This window comes from Hylobates moloch, unplaced genomic scaffold, assembly GCF_009828535.3.
Source record: "Hylobates moloch isolate HMO894 unplaced genomic scaffold, HMol_V3 SCAFFOLD_17, whole genome shotgun sequence".
In the NCBI taxonomy this organism is placed as follows: Eukaryota; Metazoa; Chordata; class Mammalia; order Primates; family Hylobatidae; genus Hylobates; species Hylobates moloch.
In genome coordinates this window covers 14512741-14529459 of record NW_026652292.1, presented here as the reverse complement: position 1 = coordinate 14529459, position 16719 = coordinate 14512741, and the positions used below count along the sequence as shown (strand labels likewise).

Genomic DNA, 16719 nt, shown 5'->3' with positions numbered 1-16719 from the left:
CTACCTTCGCTGGTAGCCACATTCTTCTGGGCTTTAGTGGGCGTGTGATCTGTACTTGAACTCACATCAGATGAGATGCTCGAGCTGCCTTTGCCTGGAAGAAACAGGAATGAGCAGCTTTTGAGATTTGTAATTTCAGACCTGGACCATGCCTTCCACTCGGTCCCACACCAAGCCCTATCACCAGTTTCCAAGAAAGCAGCTATAATACAAAGAATGGAGTTTATTACTTTTTTTTTTTTTTTGCCTTATGCATTAAATATCTTTTGGGAAATATCTGATCCATGTTATAGTAGAACTAAAGTCTTCTTATAATATAGCTTGACTATAAACTCAGACAAGATTATAAAATGTCAAATATGATAACAATCTCTTTTTGGCATAAATGTGAATAAGAAAGTACATGTGGGGAACACATCTGCATTAATTTTTTATTTGCAACTATAAATTATGCATTTCTCAGTAAAGGAAATAAGCAAAGAATAAGGCATAATCAGAGGAGCAAGAGCCTGCTAACTCCAAATAGCTGCATCACATCAAAAAATGAATTCCCTGCTTTAATAGGTCCTCCTTCAAAAACAAAACACAACAAAAAACATTTCATTTTTCTAACTCAGCGGTTCTCAACTGGACATGATTTTTCTGTTCAAGGGGACATTTAGCAATATCTGGTATCATTTTTGGTTGTCACCAGTAAGCCAGGAGGTGCAACTGGCATCTAGTGGGTGGAGGACAGGCATGTTGCTAAACATCTTAGAATGAGCAGGGCGGCCCCGACAAGAAAGAATTATCCAGCCCAAATGTCAATAGTACCAAGGGTGAGAAGCCCTGGTCTAAATAATCTTAGCTCAAGGCTGAGTTTCTACTCTTCTAACCTTTAATATAATCATATACATTAATATTACTAAACATTCTTCAAATGTCACATGAAAGTCTGTAAATATGAACCACACTCTACGGCCCAGTGATGGAGAAACCTACTGACTGTGGTGGGCAGATTCCTAAGACGCCCTCATGGTATCCACGTCCGCATCATCTCCTCCCCCTTGAGAGTGGACTGAACCTGTGACTGGCCTCTAACCAACAGGCTATGGTGAAGGTAAGGCATTTTGCAGTTGTAAAGTCCTTAAGAAGTTAACTGAATTAATGACAAGGGAGATTATTCTGGGTGGGCCTGACCTAATTAGGTGAGTACCTTAAAAGAGGGCCTGGAAGAGAGAGACCCTTCCTGCTGTCTTTGAAGCAGCAAGCCCCCGTCAGTTCTACAGCTACAGCTACAAGGAAATGAGTTCTGCCAACAACCATGTGAGCGCTGAAGAGGACCCTGAGCATCAGAGGACAGCCCAGCCCTGGCCAATGCCTTCATTGCAGCACTGTGAGACCCGAACAAAAGATCCAGCTAAGGCAGTTCAGAATTTTGATTCCAGGAAACTGTGGAATAATAAATGCTCCTATATTAAGCTGCTAAGTTTGTGGTAATGTTTTTATTCAGCAATAGAAAGCTACTGCTGGACGGGCGCAGTGGCTTGCGCCTGTAATCCCAGCACTTTGGGAGGCCGAGGCACATAGATCACTTGAGGTCAAAAGTTCAAAACCAGCCTGGCCAACATCATGAAACCCCATCTCTACTAAAAATAGAAAAATTAGCCAGGCGTGGTGGCACACGCCTGTAATCCTAGCTACTCGGGAGTCTGCGGCAGGAGAATCACTTGAACCCAGAAGGGGGAGGTTGCAGTGAGCCAAGATTGGGCCATTGCACTCCAGCCTTGGCAACAGAGTGAGAGCCCGTCTCAAAAAAAGGAAAAGAAAGGAAAAGAAAGCAAGCTATTGCTAATGACCAACTAGTTATAGCACAGATGAATTCTTTTTGCTCCACAAGTGATGATCAAAACTCTGACGTGCAGCTGAGAAACATCATTTTCCAACAGTCTTTTCTTCCCAGTGGTAAATGCAATGAACTGAATGTTTGTCCTTCCAGAATTCACATGTTGAAATCCTAACCCCCAAGGTGATGGCATAAGGAGGTGGGGCCTTTGGGAGGTGGCTAGGTCATGAGGACTCTGCTTAGTGCCCTTATGAGACATCCCACAGAGCTTCCTTGCCCCCTTCTGCCATATGAGGACACAGTAGAAGACTGTTTATAAAGCAGGAAGTGCATCCTCACCAGACACTAAATCTGCCAGCACCTTGATCTTTGACTTGTCGGTCTCCAGAACTGTGAGAAATACATTTCTGTTGTTTATAAGCCCCCCAGTCTATGGTATTTGGTTATAACAGCCCGAATGGACTAAGACAGTACAGAACTCTAGTTAGGTGGCATAAACTTACAGTCTAAATTCATACAGAGTAGAACTCCTTAGACTTTGGAGTTTTGTTTGCTTATGATGAAAGTCACCGAACAATCCAGGCTGACGGTTAATATCACTTGAGAAGGGAATGGCTCAGGTGGTATTACCCATGGGAGTATCACGGAACTCAGAAAAATGGCCATCATTTCCTCTCACTATCGCCCATTGCTCATTGGGACTTAGGCTCTGGACAAATCGGTTAATCCCTTTGTCCCCACCCCTTCCACAACCTCTACCCTCAGAGTTAACCAAAACAATGCAGCAATTCTCCATTTGTTTTTGCCTAACCAGCCTTTGTGGCCTGGCAGCTGTGGCCATTTATCTGCCATGGTTCATCTTTGGAAGTGGGTTGACATGGCAGACTGGGCACCTGGTTAGAAGTATGTCCACCTGGCCTCTGACCCCAGTCTACCACTCCCTTGCTTTCTGCCCTTTGACATTCACTTCTCACTCTGCAGGCCTAGTGTCCGTATCTGGTAGGGGAAATTGCTGGAAAAATGATTCCTAGCAGCTCAGTCTATAATTCTTTGATTCCATTACTTTACTCCTCAAATCTCTGTAACCCAAACCACTCCATTTAATAAGGCAAATAACATTATTGTGCAACACCAATATGTAGACTTAAATTATTTTTATTATATTGTTGCTTAGTGATGCGCAAATAGAAAACTAGAAATAAACTCCATATGCTCTAGCTCTGATTCAACAATAAAACTAAAACAAAATAACAAATTAAATGCAAAAACAATAAAATCCATAACACTCAAATTAACAGCATTAGTTTAACATGATTGATGATGTTATTTTGCTGAGATTAAACTGTCTTTCAAAATTTAAATACAGTACTCGCTGCTAAAGCCAATGTTCTCTTGGTTTTGGCATGCACATGTCCACTCCAGGCTGCGTGAGGACTCAACCTGCATATCACTTTCCTCTACTAGAACTCAGGGAACCCTTCCCTCCTACAAAGAGATGGCATCATGTGGCCTTCACTGAGTCTGACTGTATCAGGCACATTTTTAAGACTGCTCTTTTATTGCTTATCCATCTACAAACATTGGAGTAGAGCGCCTTCCTTTAAATATGGGGAAACTTGGACAATATAACTCATGGCAGGACTCTCTTTTAAAGGGGAACCAGTACACAGTTATTCATTATTTTTAAGATTATCATGAAAATGAAAGCACAAAACAACAAATTTCAGAGAAAATTCTCAGACGCACGTGAGAACATGTGTGCTGATCCCTAAAGGGCTGCAAACTCCAATTTAAAAATTGCTTGTTTATGAAGAAAGAGTATAAGGTTGAGGAAACAATAATGTTATTTATAATAATAGCTAACACTAAGTGCATATGTTTCATTGAGCACTCTAATAAACGCTTTACATGCTTTCTCTTATTAAATAGTCATTACGCCCGATGACAGTATTTCTCAATCATTTTCTCATTATTTTACCCTCCAATGAAACTGTTTACACTTTTTTTTTTTCCTAACTACCCCACCCTCAATGAAATCGCAACACCACAGATATACTGTATATCTCTTATGTACTATGTATGTGATTCTGCTTAATACATTGTTTCCTGGTGGGGTGGATTGTGTCCCCTTAGGAGCAATATCACCACCATTGAAAATCTATGTCCTTTGATAAGTAAAACTTTTTAAAATGCATGAGAATTTAATTAATTAAGTAATTAAGGAAATCAAGATTTTGTTTTTACCTTTTTTTTTTTTTTTTTGAAATGGTGTCTCACTCTGTTGCCCAAGCTGGAGTGTAGTGGCACCATCACAGCTCACTGCAGACCAAACCTCCTGGGCTCAAGTGATCCTCCTGCCTCAGCTTCCCAAGTAGCTAGAACTACAGGCACAGCACCACACCCAGCATTTTTGCTTTTTTTTTTTTTTTTAAAAAAGAGATGAGGTCTCATTATGTTGCCCAGCCTGGTCTCAAATTCCTGGCCTCAAGCAATCCTCCCACCTTGGCCTCCCAAAGTGCTGGCATTACAGGCAAGAGCCATCATGCCTGGACAATACAGTTGATTCTCATAACTTGAGATATTTAGGTTCTATAAAGTAACCATAAACACTAAATTAGCAAATCATTGCCCGAAAGGGAAACAGAGTTAGGTTCCTGAGAGCCTCTGCTCACATTTTTATCAATTGATCAATACATCAATTTGGTTTTTGTGTGTTTCTATTTAAAGACATCTTATTTAATACATACTATTGATGCATTGTCACGGAACTCAATGCCAATGGAACTGTAATTCATGTCTGAGCAAAGCTTATCTGACACATATTGGCGACATCACAGCCCTCTTGCACTTAGGAACACTATACAGCTCTTCAACACTACACTTGGGGGTCATCTTAATGAAAACAGCAACAAAAAGTACAAAAAGCAGAAAAAAAAAAGTGGCAACAAATGGACCCCAAAAAGAACACTGTGCATAGTAGGAGAGCTGAAACAGGAAGGCAGAGTGTCACCTTGCTTAGCCTTATCTGGGAAAGTGTGCATTGCACAACCCAAATTTTTCACCACTCTGCATGTATTTGTGAGTGACCCTAAAAGTGCCTCAAGGACTAATTTGGTGATTACATAAATTTTAGCAAGTAGGCAAATTCTCAAATACGAAATCCACAAATAATGAGGACTGACACTGTGTCATCTTGTATTACGTGTGATTTTGCAGCTTGCGGCCCGCTTACATGTAGACGGGGATAGGTAGCATGGAGGATCTGGAGTGAAGAGGCCTGGGTTTGCATCTGGATTGGCCAATTATTAGTTTTGGGCAAATTAATAGACCCTCTCTATTGTAGTTTCTTTAGTTTCTTCAGCTGTAAATGGGGCGGGGTGGAGGGTCAATTCCTGCCTCATAGGGTTATTGTGAAAATTAAATAAAATAATTCAGTTTGAGTACTTAGAGTAGTGTGAGCACCTAGAAATACCCAACAAATCTTTGTAGAAAAATAATTCCGTTTCTGTACTTAGGATATTGTAAACACCTAGTAAATAACCAACAAATCTTTGTAGAATGAGGTTCCTATGTTGGATACCATGATATGCTCTTCTGCCCTGCTTCTGGAAGCAATAACCATCTCCTTGTGGAGTTCAAGTGGAGAGGGAGGCGGGAGGGTGGTGCTCAGAGAAGAAATGTTACAGACGGAATTCAGAGGGAAAAACCAAGGGGAATATTCAGCTTCTAATATTCAAAAGCAGAAATCTGCAGTATGATGACATTCTTGCAAGTCAAGCTATCGTCTCAGGAAGGAACTGCCTACATTCTCAGCCCCTTTAGAAAATCAAGAGTGAGAATGTCAGATTAGACCCTGGAGTTGTACATACGGAAAGTCCAGATAAGAGGGAGGTGGTGTGAAGAGCACAGGAAGCCACCCTATGGTGACACTGGAAACGACCAGGGGCAAGAGAGGCACAGGAGGGGAGCAGCCAGATTGGACTTTGGTTTCCCTCTCTGGGATTCTTCTGAGAAAAAAGAGGGTATGTTGGATAAGAGAGAGAGAGATGGTTTGGCTGGGTCCCCACCCAAACCTCATCTTGAATTGTAGCTCCCAAAATTCCCACATGTTCTGGGAGGGACCCCTGGTGGAAGATAACCGAATCATGGGGGTGGTTTCCCCCATACTGTTCTTGTGGTAGTGAATAAGTCTCACAAGATCTGATGGTTTTATAGGGGTTTTCCCCTTTCACTTGGCTTTTATTGTCTCTCTTGCCTGCTGCCATGTAAGACGTGCCTTTTGCCTTCCACCATGTTGTGAGGCCTACTCAGCCATGTGGAACTGTGAGTCCATTAAACCTCTTTTTCTTTGTAAATTACCCAGTCTCAGGTATGTCTTTATCAGCAGTGCAAAAACAGACTAATACAGAGAGCAACTCTAGAGGCTGTAAAATTGCTGTCACCTCACTCCCTATGCTAAGGGATGCCTCAGAGCACCTGCCCTCAGACTGCTCAGCCAGCAGCTAGAACCATGGCTACATCAAGCTGCCGGGTAGCACAGTCTAGCTCAGGGCAGTCTTCACTGCAGCTTCTGGAGTCACCTGGGTTTCATGGGGACACTGACATGACCACAAGTCAAGGAAAGTCTGCTGGGATCTTGCCTTAGGGAGTCAACACAGTGGAGTGAGATGCTTCTATTAGCCACAGGAGAGAGCAGATTGCCATGTCAGGGCCAACTGGGAGGCACAGTCAGACCTTGGCATTAGGAAACAATAAGAAACACTGGCACAGTGATAGACCGAATGAAAGGATGCTTGACTAGAATAAAGGACCAGCACATTCACTCGCAAAAGACACTCTACTACCAGCAATAACTAAGCTGTGCTGGTTTTAAAATATGTCCACAAATTCTTTGGCATTCCCACTTCAAAGGCTGAAGCCTCATTTCCCTCCCCTTAAACGGAGAAAACTCTGGGGGTTGAACCTGTGCCTCATCCTGCCCTTCAGGTGGCTCTGATTCATCAAGTGTGAGAAGCAGGCAGCGGCTGGACCTCTTCATTAGCTGTACTGAGAACCCAGGATGATGCAGGTGAAATGCGCAGTCCAGTGAGTAGCATACTAAGGAGTGTGTAATAAACATCAGCCACTGTTATATCACCCATCAAGGCTGCCTGCTTCGTGTGCAATTGGAGTGATGGGGGATCTGTGGTTTACAGTGTTAAACAGCATTGTTTCTGGAGGCAGAGCTGGGTTCAAACCCCACTTCAACCATTTCCACGCCACACATATGCTCCTGTGCAAGTCTGTCAAACTCTAAGTCTTGTTTCATTGCCAGTAACACGGGGATAAAAACCTTTCACCTTCTGTAAATGGGTATCATACGGCCCATGCTTTGATGTCTGTATCAGTCAAGGTTCTCCAGAGAAACAGAACCAATGGAGGTTACATATGTGTATGTGTATGCATGTGCGAATATATATGATTTTTTAAGCTTGAATTGTTCACACAATAGTTGGGGCTGGCAAGTTTGGAACCTGTGGGTTATACCAGCAGGCTGGAAACTCAGGCAGAAGTTGAGGCTGCAGGTTTGTGGCAGAATTTCTTTTTCCCAGTAAACCTCAGATTTGCTTCTAAGGTCTTCGAGTGATTGGATGTGGCCCATCCGTATCATTATTTTCAGAGATAATCTCCTTTACTTAAAGTCCACTGATTGTCGATGTTCACCACCTAACAAAATACCTTCACAGCAATATCTAGATCTGTGTTTGATTAAATACTTGGTACTATAGCCTGGCCAAGTTGACACATAAAACCAACCATCACAGCAACCGTCCCACATGGATTTAAATTCCATAGCTACCACTTCCAAGCAACATGCCCAGGTGAACATCTCTCAAACTTTCCAAGCACTCTTGTCTCAGCCATAAAATAAAGATATGCACACGCAAACAAAAGACAGCCATTACCTCTACCAAAAACGGGGAGGACATTACCCACCCTGCAGGGTTTGAGAGAGGCTGCTATAAGAAAAAAATGAACCCTGGCAGGTAAAGCATGAAACCATGACCAATGCCTGTGAGAACCCACCCTGTGAGTTATTAATATTGACCCATTATTTCAATTTATATCATAAACTAAGAAATGAAATTTAAAATAATTATTTTACTATTACATAAATGATAAATATTATATAAGCACATAAATTATACATAATTTAAATATCCAGAAAAAAATCTGCTCTAACTGCTTTACATACATGAAAGTTTATTTGGTTATTTGACCAATAGCTAAACCCCCATTAGGGGCCATTAGAACATTGGAACTGTGCTGGTCGGATTTGGTAAAGTAAAATTTTGTGCTTTCTTTAATTTCCTCGCAAGTGGGCTAAAGGCCCAAAGGAAGACAAATGAACAAACAATTAGGTATCAAATACAAATAAACATCAAAGCAAGGGAAAATGAACACACTAAGTTTGGTAAATGTTATCTGTAATAGGCTAATATATACACATACAATTCTGAGCCACTGAAATCAGTCGGTGGATCGATAATTTTGGTCAAATGGGACACACTATTAACTCAGCAATGTTAGCAGAAGAATGTCCTGGTTTTTTCTTCCTGTCACGCATTCCTTTGGGCTGTCTGTTAGAGCGTGCCAGGTTTTCCTAATGTTTGAAGATAATGTTCATTTAATGGGGAGTCCTTTTAGTGAGGGACTTTAAGTTTCTTTTAATTTAAGAATTCCCATAGGTACTACGCAAAACTAAGTTTCTTCTCTTTTCTCATTTCTAGTGCTCAAGACAGTTAATTTATTAATATTATGACACAAGCAAGATAAAGGGTGTGACAGAAAACAAATCAATGGAGTCATATGTTTACCAACACTCTTAAGATTCTAAGACATCTCTTGCAAAACTGATTCATGATATCTATTCCAGATCATACGCACTGCATTGGTCACACAGATTACAGCTGCAGACTTCTAACATGAAATCCACACACAAGTACACGGACCCACGTGGAGGCCTCAGCCCCTTATTTCCTGCTTCTCTCCGCTGTCTTGTTTTCAAGCTGCTGCTGGTGCACCATGAGAACCTGACTTAATACTAAGTGTCCATATCAAAGGTAAGGGAATTTTTTTCAAGATCTCAGAATCAGATCAAGGGAACGGTGGGTCATATTTGTGCATTGAATTCACTGTTATTTTCCTGACTGGTATCTTGAAATAATTTATCTTCTCTGATCCACAATTCAATGTCTGTCCCTACAGCATAATATAACATCGGTTATCTCAAACAATGATCTGGCTTAATTCCTGGCCCAGGTGCATATTAGTTTTTGGAAAGAAACTGAATACATATTGGAAAAGTGTATTAGCTCTTCCAAGCCAAAGGGGAGTGATTAAATAGATGACTTCTCCAGGGGTGGAGGCCTTCAAGTGGGGCAAGATGAGGAGGCAGAGAATCCTAAGCACTCTGCTTCATTTTCTTGTGAGCAAAAAACATGAGACAGTGTCCTTTGTTTTTGCTTCTGGTATTGTTTGTTCCACCCGGCAAAGATTAGAAGGAGGGGCTGAGGAAAGAGAGCAGGAAAGGAAACGAAACAGGAGGGAAACTGCTAAGTCATGTTTTCCTTTCTTCCTTTCAAGCCACTGAATGTCCTAACTGGTACTTTCTTTACACTGAATGTCCTAACTGGTACTTTCTTTATACCAAACCATCTAATAAAGGGCATCAGGGCCACTGAGCAAGATACCCATGTCTATAACTGGAGTGATCCAGGATGCAGTCCACAGATGAATTCTTCAAAATCGCTATAAGCCATGACCTCATTGCCTACAGAGTGGAGAATTCCCACCACAGCTACTGTCTTGCTATGTCACTGTGCTGATGCAAGCATGAGAATATACATAATCATACACACATACATGTACATTATGTGTGTGTGTGTGTGTGCGCACGTGTATGTGTGTTCTGCTAGAGTCACAGCATGAAGACATGATAAAGGCCTTCTAGGATAACGGGTCAGAGCTAACCTCTAGAAAGAAACCTCTAGAAAGCAAACTGATCAAAAAAACCTATAAAATAGAAAAAAAAAGATAGCCCTCTAGTGAGGTAGCATATTTCTAAGGATGAACCAAAACCTTCATAAGAATAACCATGCCCTGTTAACACATGGGACCAGCTAAGTCAATTTTATCGGCCTCTTCTTTTTGTAATGTTAAAATAATTGACAGATAAAAATTACATATTTAAGGTGTATTATGTGGTAATCAGATATACACATACATTTTACAATGATTGAGCACATACTTCACATTAGCACCTGACTTCAGACAGGGTCTCTTCCCCTAAGATGCTGTCTTTCTACTGGGTTTATGTCCAGTCTAAGAAGGCCAAGGACATATTTTAGCATTTGCTCCATTGCCAAATGACAAAGTGAAGCCACCATTCAGAAGGAAGATCTGGTTCAGGGTGCTTGCTATTTTTAATTTTTTTAAATTGTGGTAAAATGTACATAACACAAAATTTGCCATTGTAATTTTTGTAAGGATATAATTCAATGGCATTAATTACATTCATAATGTATGCAACCATCTTCACTATTTCCAAAATGTTTTCATCACCCCAAAGAAGCTCTCTGTAACCATTAATAACTCCTCATTCCTCCCTCCCCAGCCCCTAGTAACGTCTAATCTGCTTTCGATCTCTATGAATTTGCCTGTTCTAGATACAAGTGGAATTACACAATATTATTTCTTCTGTGTCTAGCTTATTCCACCTAGCATAATGTCTTCAAGGTTCACCCACATTGTTTCATCTATCCATGTTTCATTCCTTTTCATGGCTGAATAATATTCCACTCTGTGTGTATACCATATTTTGTTTATTCATTCATCTGCTGATGAACACTTGGGGTGCTTCCATCTTTTGGCTATTGTGAATGCTGCTGCAATGACAAAGTGCTGGAATTTGACTGCTTGTGGTTTTTCACTTTTGAACTTCTGCTGCTTGCTGTTTCCAGCTGAAATCAGATCCAGCTCTGTGGCTGGAGCACATAACAAGGCACACAGCAGTCTTCCAGGAGAGAAAGGAGACAGTCCCACTGCTGAGTCAGCAACTGCCCTGCTGCAGCCCCAGGATAGGCAGAGAGCTTGGGTTTAGGGAAAGGATTCCACTGAGTATAGTGTTACCTCTGAGCAGGGCTGTAGGGCCAGTGCTACTGGCCAAAGTGAATTCAGAACAGCAAAGCAGCAGATGTCACAAATGCTAACAGAGCAGATGCAGATCACAGGATCCCTGCACACACCTGCTGCAAAGCCCCCCTCTTCAACAGCCAGTGGATGCCTAGGGGATTCCCCTTCTTGCCTAAATGGGGACTCACTACTTTCTCTGTGGGAAGGGCCAGAGCTGCAGCCTCAACTGAGATGGATAGAGCCAGAAGGACTGTCCCACTCAACACCACACAAGCAAAACGAAAATGTGAAATGGAAATTCCTATTTTAACACATACAGGGCCCTGAAGCATAGAAATCATTTAAGTCGATTTAGCTAAAAGGTAAGCAGAGAAAGAATTAAAAAGAAGTCATCTGTTGGGCATGGTGGCTCAGGCCTGTAATCCCAGCACTTTGGGAGGCCGAGGTAGGCGGATTGCTTGAGGTCAGGAGTTCGAGATCAGCCTGGCCAACATGGCGAAACCCTGTCTGTACTAAAAATACAAAAATTAGGCAGGTGTGGTGGCACACGCCTGTAGTCTTAGCTACTCCAGAGGCTGTGGTATGAGAATCTCTTTAACCCGGGGGGTAGAGGTTGCAGTGAACCAAAATCACGCCACTGCATTCCGGCCTGAGGAACAGGGCAGGACTCTGTCTCAAATAAAATAAAATAAAAGTTATCTAAGTTGATCAGCAATCATTCCACATACCAACTTTTTATTGGTGGAGAAGGGTTTTCTTAAACAAAAATCTCAATTAAAATCAATCCATTGTGCATTATTCCTAGAGGATGTAATAGCTAATAATAAAAAGAGGAAAAGAACATGACTTTCACACAGTTCTCCCTTTTATTTTTTTGGAGATAGAGTATTACTCTGTTGCCCAGGATGCAGTGCAGTGGTGCGATCTCGCCTCACTGCAACCTCTACCTTCTGGATCTCAGCTTACTGCAACCTCTGCCTTCCGAGTTCAAACGCTTCTTGTGCCTCATCCTCCTGAGAAGCTGGGATTACAGGCATGCGCCTTATGCCCAGCTAACTTTTGAATTTTTAGTAGAGACAGGGTTTTGCCATGTTGGCCAGACTGGTCTCAAACTTTTGGCCTCAAGTGACCCACTTGCCTCAGCCTCCCAAAATGCTGGGGTTACTGGCATGAGCCACAGCACCTGGCCCCATGTGTCCTCTTAAACCCAGAGAAGGTAGCAGAAGGCTGAAAGTCATGTTTTCCTTTCTTCCTTTCAAGTCACTGAATGTCCTAACTGGTACTTTCTTTACACCAAACTATCTAACAAGTGGTCTCAGGGCCACTGAGCAAAATACCCATGTCTATAACTAGAGTGATCCAGGATGCAGTCCATAGATGAATTCTTTAAAATCGCTATAAGCCATGAACTCATTGCCTACACAGAGTGGAGAATTCCCACTGGAGGGCATGGAGCCAGAAGTAAGGCTTGGGCCTGAATTCTGGCTTTACTAACTGGATGGTTGAGCTTGATGAAGTTCCTTTTTGCATACCTCAGTTTCTTCATCTGTAAAATGGGTAATAGTCAAGATAGACGCGTATCATGAGAAAAAAATGAAGTAAATAAGTAAATTGCTTGGAATGGTACACACATATAATAAATAATCAATTAGCTATGAATCATCCTCTCTAATAATATTCTTAATAATTCAATTTAATTCAACAAATACATGCTAAACTTATTGTATGCAAAGGATTATGGTTAGCACTAAAAAAAAAAAAGACACAATTCATATTAGGCTAGGGAGATAAAGCACAGACAAATAAATGGAATGAAACATAAATGCAGTATGAGGGTGGGCAGTGGCTCCTGCCTGCAATCTCAACACTTGGGGACGCTGAGGCAGGAAGATCATTTGAGGCCAGGAGTTCAAGACAATATAGTGAGATCATGTCTTGACAAAAAATATAATTTAAAAAAATTAGCCAGTTGTGATGGTGTGCACCTGCAGTCCTAGCTAGTTGGGAGGTTGAGGCCAGAGGATCACCTGAGCCCCGGTGTTCAAGGTTGCAGTGAGCCATGATGGTGCCACTGCACTCCAGCCTAGGTGACAGAGAGACCCTGTCTCTAAAAAATAAAAAATAAATTTTTAAAAATCCAGTATGATTACTTTCAAAATGGGATCCTTAAGTGACATTCTCAAACACTGTTTTATTTTCTTTTTTAAGAGTATTTTATTCTTCTTTTTGGGGGGAGGGTAAAGGGACTTGGGATCTGAAGATACTTGTCCAAGGTCAAAGGGTTCACCAACATCCAAATACTACTTTCTTCACAAAACTTCATTATTGTTTAGTATGACTGCTTTTTTAAACATTGGTAATAAAAATATTTAGGTTGATTGGAAACAATCAAGCCTGTCTTCTGCACTTGATGGTCAACTCCATGAGGGTAGGCTCCATGTCTGCCTTGTCCCCTCCCAAAGTAGGACTGTGCAGGGTATGTTAAATGTGTTGAAATAAGAGAAGTAACTGCATGAATAAACTAGAAATTTATTCCTAATGGAATATCCCTGGTCCATAACATTTTCTAATAAGCACTATCCCCTCCTTACCAGCACCATTCAAATCTGTACCACCCACCAAGAAACAAGAGAGTTTTTACACAATGGCTATGTGTAGAACTTCCACACTACCTACAGAGTCCCTATGGTGACATGCTATAAAGTACTCCGTATTTGTTTCCACTAACTGGGTGGTTGAAAATAATAAAAATTTATTATCTGACAGTTTTGGAAGCTAAAAGTCTGAAATCAAGGTGTCATCAGGGCCATGCTCCCTGCAAGGGCTCCATGGAGACTCTGATCCATGCCTCTGTCCTCACTTCTCGTAGTTGCCAGCAATCCTTGGCATTGGTTGGTTTGTGCCAGCAGAACTCCAGGTGCAGCCTCAGTCATCACATGGCTGTCTTCCCTCTGTGTGCCTCTGTGTCTCTTTTCATAAGGACATCAGTCATATTAGATCGGGGGTCACCCTACTCAGTATGTCCCTATCTTAAAATTAATTTTATGTGCAACAACCCTATTTCCAAATAAGGTCACATGCTGATGTCCCAGGAAGGACATACATTGCGGGGTGAGGAGGAGGACATTCTCCAACCCAGCAGATACTCCAACATTATTTTCTGCAGAATTAAATAGCAGAAAATCCTACGCTGAGTCTCTCAAATGATCATTTGTTCAAGTTTCATTGTATGGCAGTATTATTACGGGTGGAAAATAAAGATGAGCAAGTAAGATTGAATGTATCGTGAATGCTAGAAATCTCAAAGAGTCCCCCAGCTTGTGAAAAAGCAGGCACTTGGCACCCCAGCATGTCTGGTTTCAAGTCTAAAAGAGCAGGCAATATGTCACTAAAGGTACCAGGGCAGAGCCTCCCCTTCCCACACACCCACCTACAGGCCTTTAGGCAATTGTGCAAAAGTTAACACAGATGCCAGCTGACACTGAGACAGATGCTGCTGCGGCTGCTGACAGATGGTGCTTCACAGCTGGGTTTCTGAAGAGAGTAATGAGAAGATCAGAGCGCTGGATGGGCTAAGGGTACATGCATTAACACAAGAATTTCCATTGTAATACAAATCAATCAAAAGTCATTTTATGCTAATAACATCACTACAATTTGCACCACTCCCAGATGTCAGATTTGCACCAATAACTCCCAGATCTCACCGATCACGAAAAGACTTGTGTCTTGCACAATCTGGATGTATAATAAAAGACCAGTGTTCTTTCTAAAGTTCATTGGTGGTTCTACACAATCTGGGAGCACCTTAGAAGCCATGTGTTCATTTCTTGGCATCAAGAGCCTCTGGTGTCAATAAATCCATAACTGCCTCTTCTGAGTTACTCATTCATTCATTCAACGTCCCATGTTACACACAATTCCATGACCAAGCCATCTCAGCCATAAAGGTTATTTCTTGCAGGATTTTGGGAGCAGGGAAACAGTGGAGAAAATACTAGTATTGCCTTTCAACAGAGAATGTAGTGAAAAGAGAGGCAGCATTATCCTTTGAGTCTGTGTGGCTGTATGTGGCTCAACCCCAGCAAAAGACAGACAGACAGTTATAGACCTTTGTGCCTTACTGTCACTCATTTATTTTTGAGGGTTTTCATACAAAGCATATTTACCTTATCACTGAAGATCATTCTAAATTAGCGAAAATTCTGAACAATAAATTTTAAAAGGCACTGATTCTCCTCCTTTCATGCATGGCATAATCCTACCAACAGTATAAGAAAAAAAGGGATTATATATTTAAGATCTTAATCTTATTCAATGCAAAACAATTTTAAGATCCCGCTAAGTTTCCCACCTCTCATTGCCCATTTATCAAAGAATCATAAGCAAAAGTTGACTATCAAAATTCTGTATCAAGAAATGAGAAGGTTCAAACAGTCCTTTTTGGTAAAGAGAATTATAACTGAGAAATAAAAATAAAATTCTAAGGCCCCCTACCAAATGAACAGACCCCCACTCTTGGTCAAGGGGACTCCAGAAAAACCTTGGAAGCTGATTTCCCAGCCGTGACAGGAAGGGAGGGTGGGCGTGCCTTGTTATACCCCTCCCTCACTTTCTTCCCCAAGGGTTAAAAGAGAAATAAGCCTTTTCAAAAGACAGCATTATTCACAATAGCAAAGACTGGGAACCAACCCAAATGTCCAACAACGATAGACTGGATTAAGAAAATGTGGCACATATACACCATGGAATACTATGCAGCCATAAAAAATGATGAGTTCATGTCCTTTGTAGGGACATGGATGAAACTGGAAAACATCATTCTCAGTAAACTATCGCAAGGACAAAAAACCAAACACCGCATGTTCTCACTCATAGGTGGGAAGTGAACAATGAGAACTCATGGACACAGGAAGGGGAACATCACACTCCGGGGACTGTTGTGGGGTTGGGGGCGGGGGGAGGGACAGCATTAGGAGATATACCTAATGCTAAATGACGAGTTAATGGGTGCAGGAAATCAACACGGCACATGGATACATATGTAACAAACCTGCACATTGTGCACATGTACCCTAAAACCTAAAGTATAATAAAATAAAATAAATTTTAAACTAAAAAAAAAAAAAAAAAAAACACACAAAAGACTGCACCACTGATATCAACCAACTGCCTGACGGTGCCCCTCCCTTCTGTGGTTCTGATAATCCAATCCACCAGCATTCCTTCCTGATAATAGACAACTGACCACAGAGTGGTTCTGGCCAGTCTACAGAGGATACCCAGTGAAGGTTTTCATGTCCTCTGCTTCACCTTTTGACAACAGATGGCTGAAAACACCACCCTTGGATAATCCTAATGCTGCCATTTTTTGAACATGGGTCCTATGAGGCAGCATCAATTGAGCATGTGCATGTTACTCCTTTCATCAATATTCATGACTGCTCCTATAGCTTATTGAATATGTGTATTTGGCCATCTCATTCAGTATAAATCCCTGTGCTATTCTTCCCACCCTTGACATGTCTGTTTCTGGCTTCTAACCAGAGGCTACGCTTTCCCACCTATCATAATGGCCACCCTGCAGGCTGCAACCCTTTCTGAGAAATAAACCTCTCCTTTCCAAATTTAGGAACCTCGTCATTTTTCAGCTGACATAACAAACAAGTTTTCCTACCACAGAAAACTAAATATAGCTAAGGACTGAAATGGAGAAAGTG

At 41.5% G+C, this 16719-nt stretch overlaps 1 protein-coding gene and 1 long non-coding RNA gene across 3 annotated transcripts in view; one reads left to right on the top strand and one right to left on the bottom strand.

The window, feature by feature from the left end:
* FBXL7 (F-box and leucine rich repeat protein 7) overlaps positions 1-16719 on the bottom strand; it is a 434724-nt gene that overhangs the window by 318453 nt on the left and 99552 nt on the right. Inside the window, exons 1-2 of one of the 2 annotated variants that reach the window (XM_058430221.1) lie at positions 14430-14435; positions 5-94 (exon numbers count right to left, since the gene is read on the bottom strand). Coding sequence is in view for 1 of the 2 variants with exons in the window: in XM_032135457.2 (XP_031991348.1) it covers positions 5-94 (90 nt within the window). In the remaining variant the exon portion in view is untranslated. Of the gene's footprint in view, positions 1-4; positions 95-14429; positions 14436-16719 lie in introns of those variants that run through there. The other variant, XM_032135457.2, reaches the window with a different exon arrangement.
* Positions 1073-13764, top strand: LOC116456691 (uncharacterized). Its single transcript, XR_004244785.1, has 3 exons — positions 1073-1099; positions 8742-8928; positions 13594-13764. It is a non-coding gene; the product is annotated as an uncharacterized LOC116456691 (long non-coding RNA).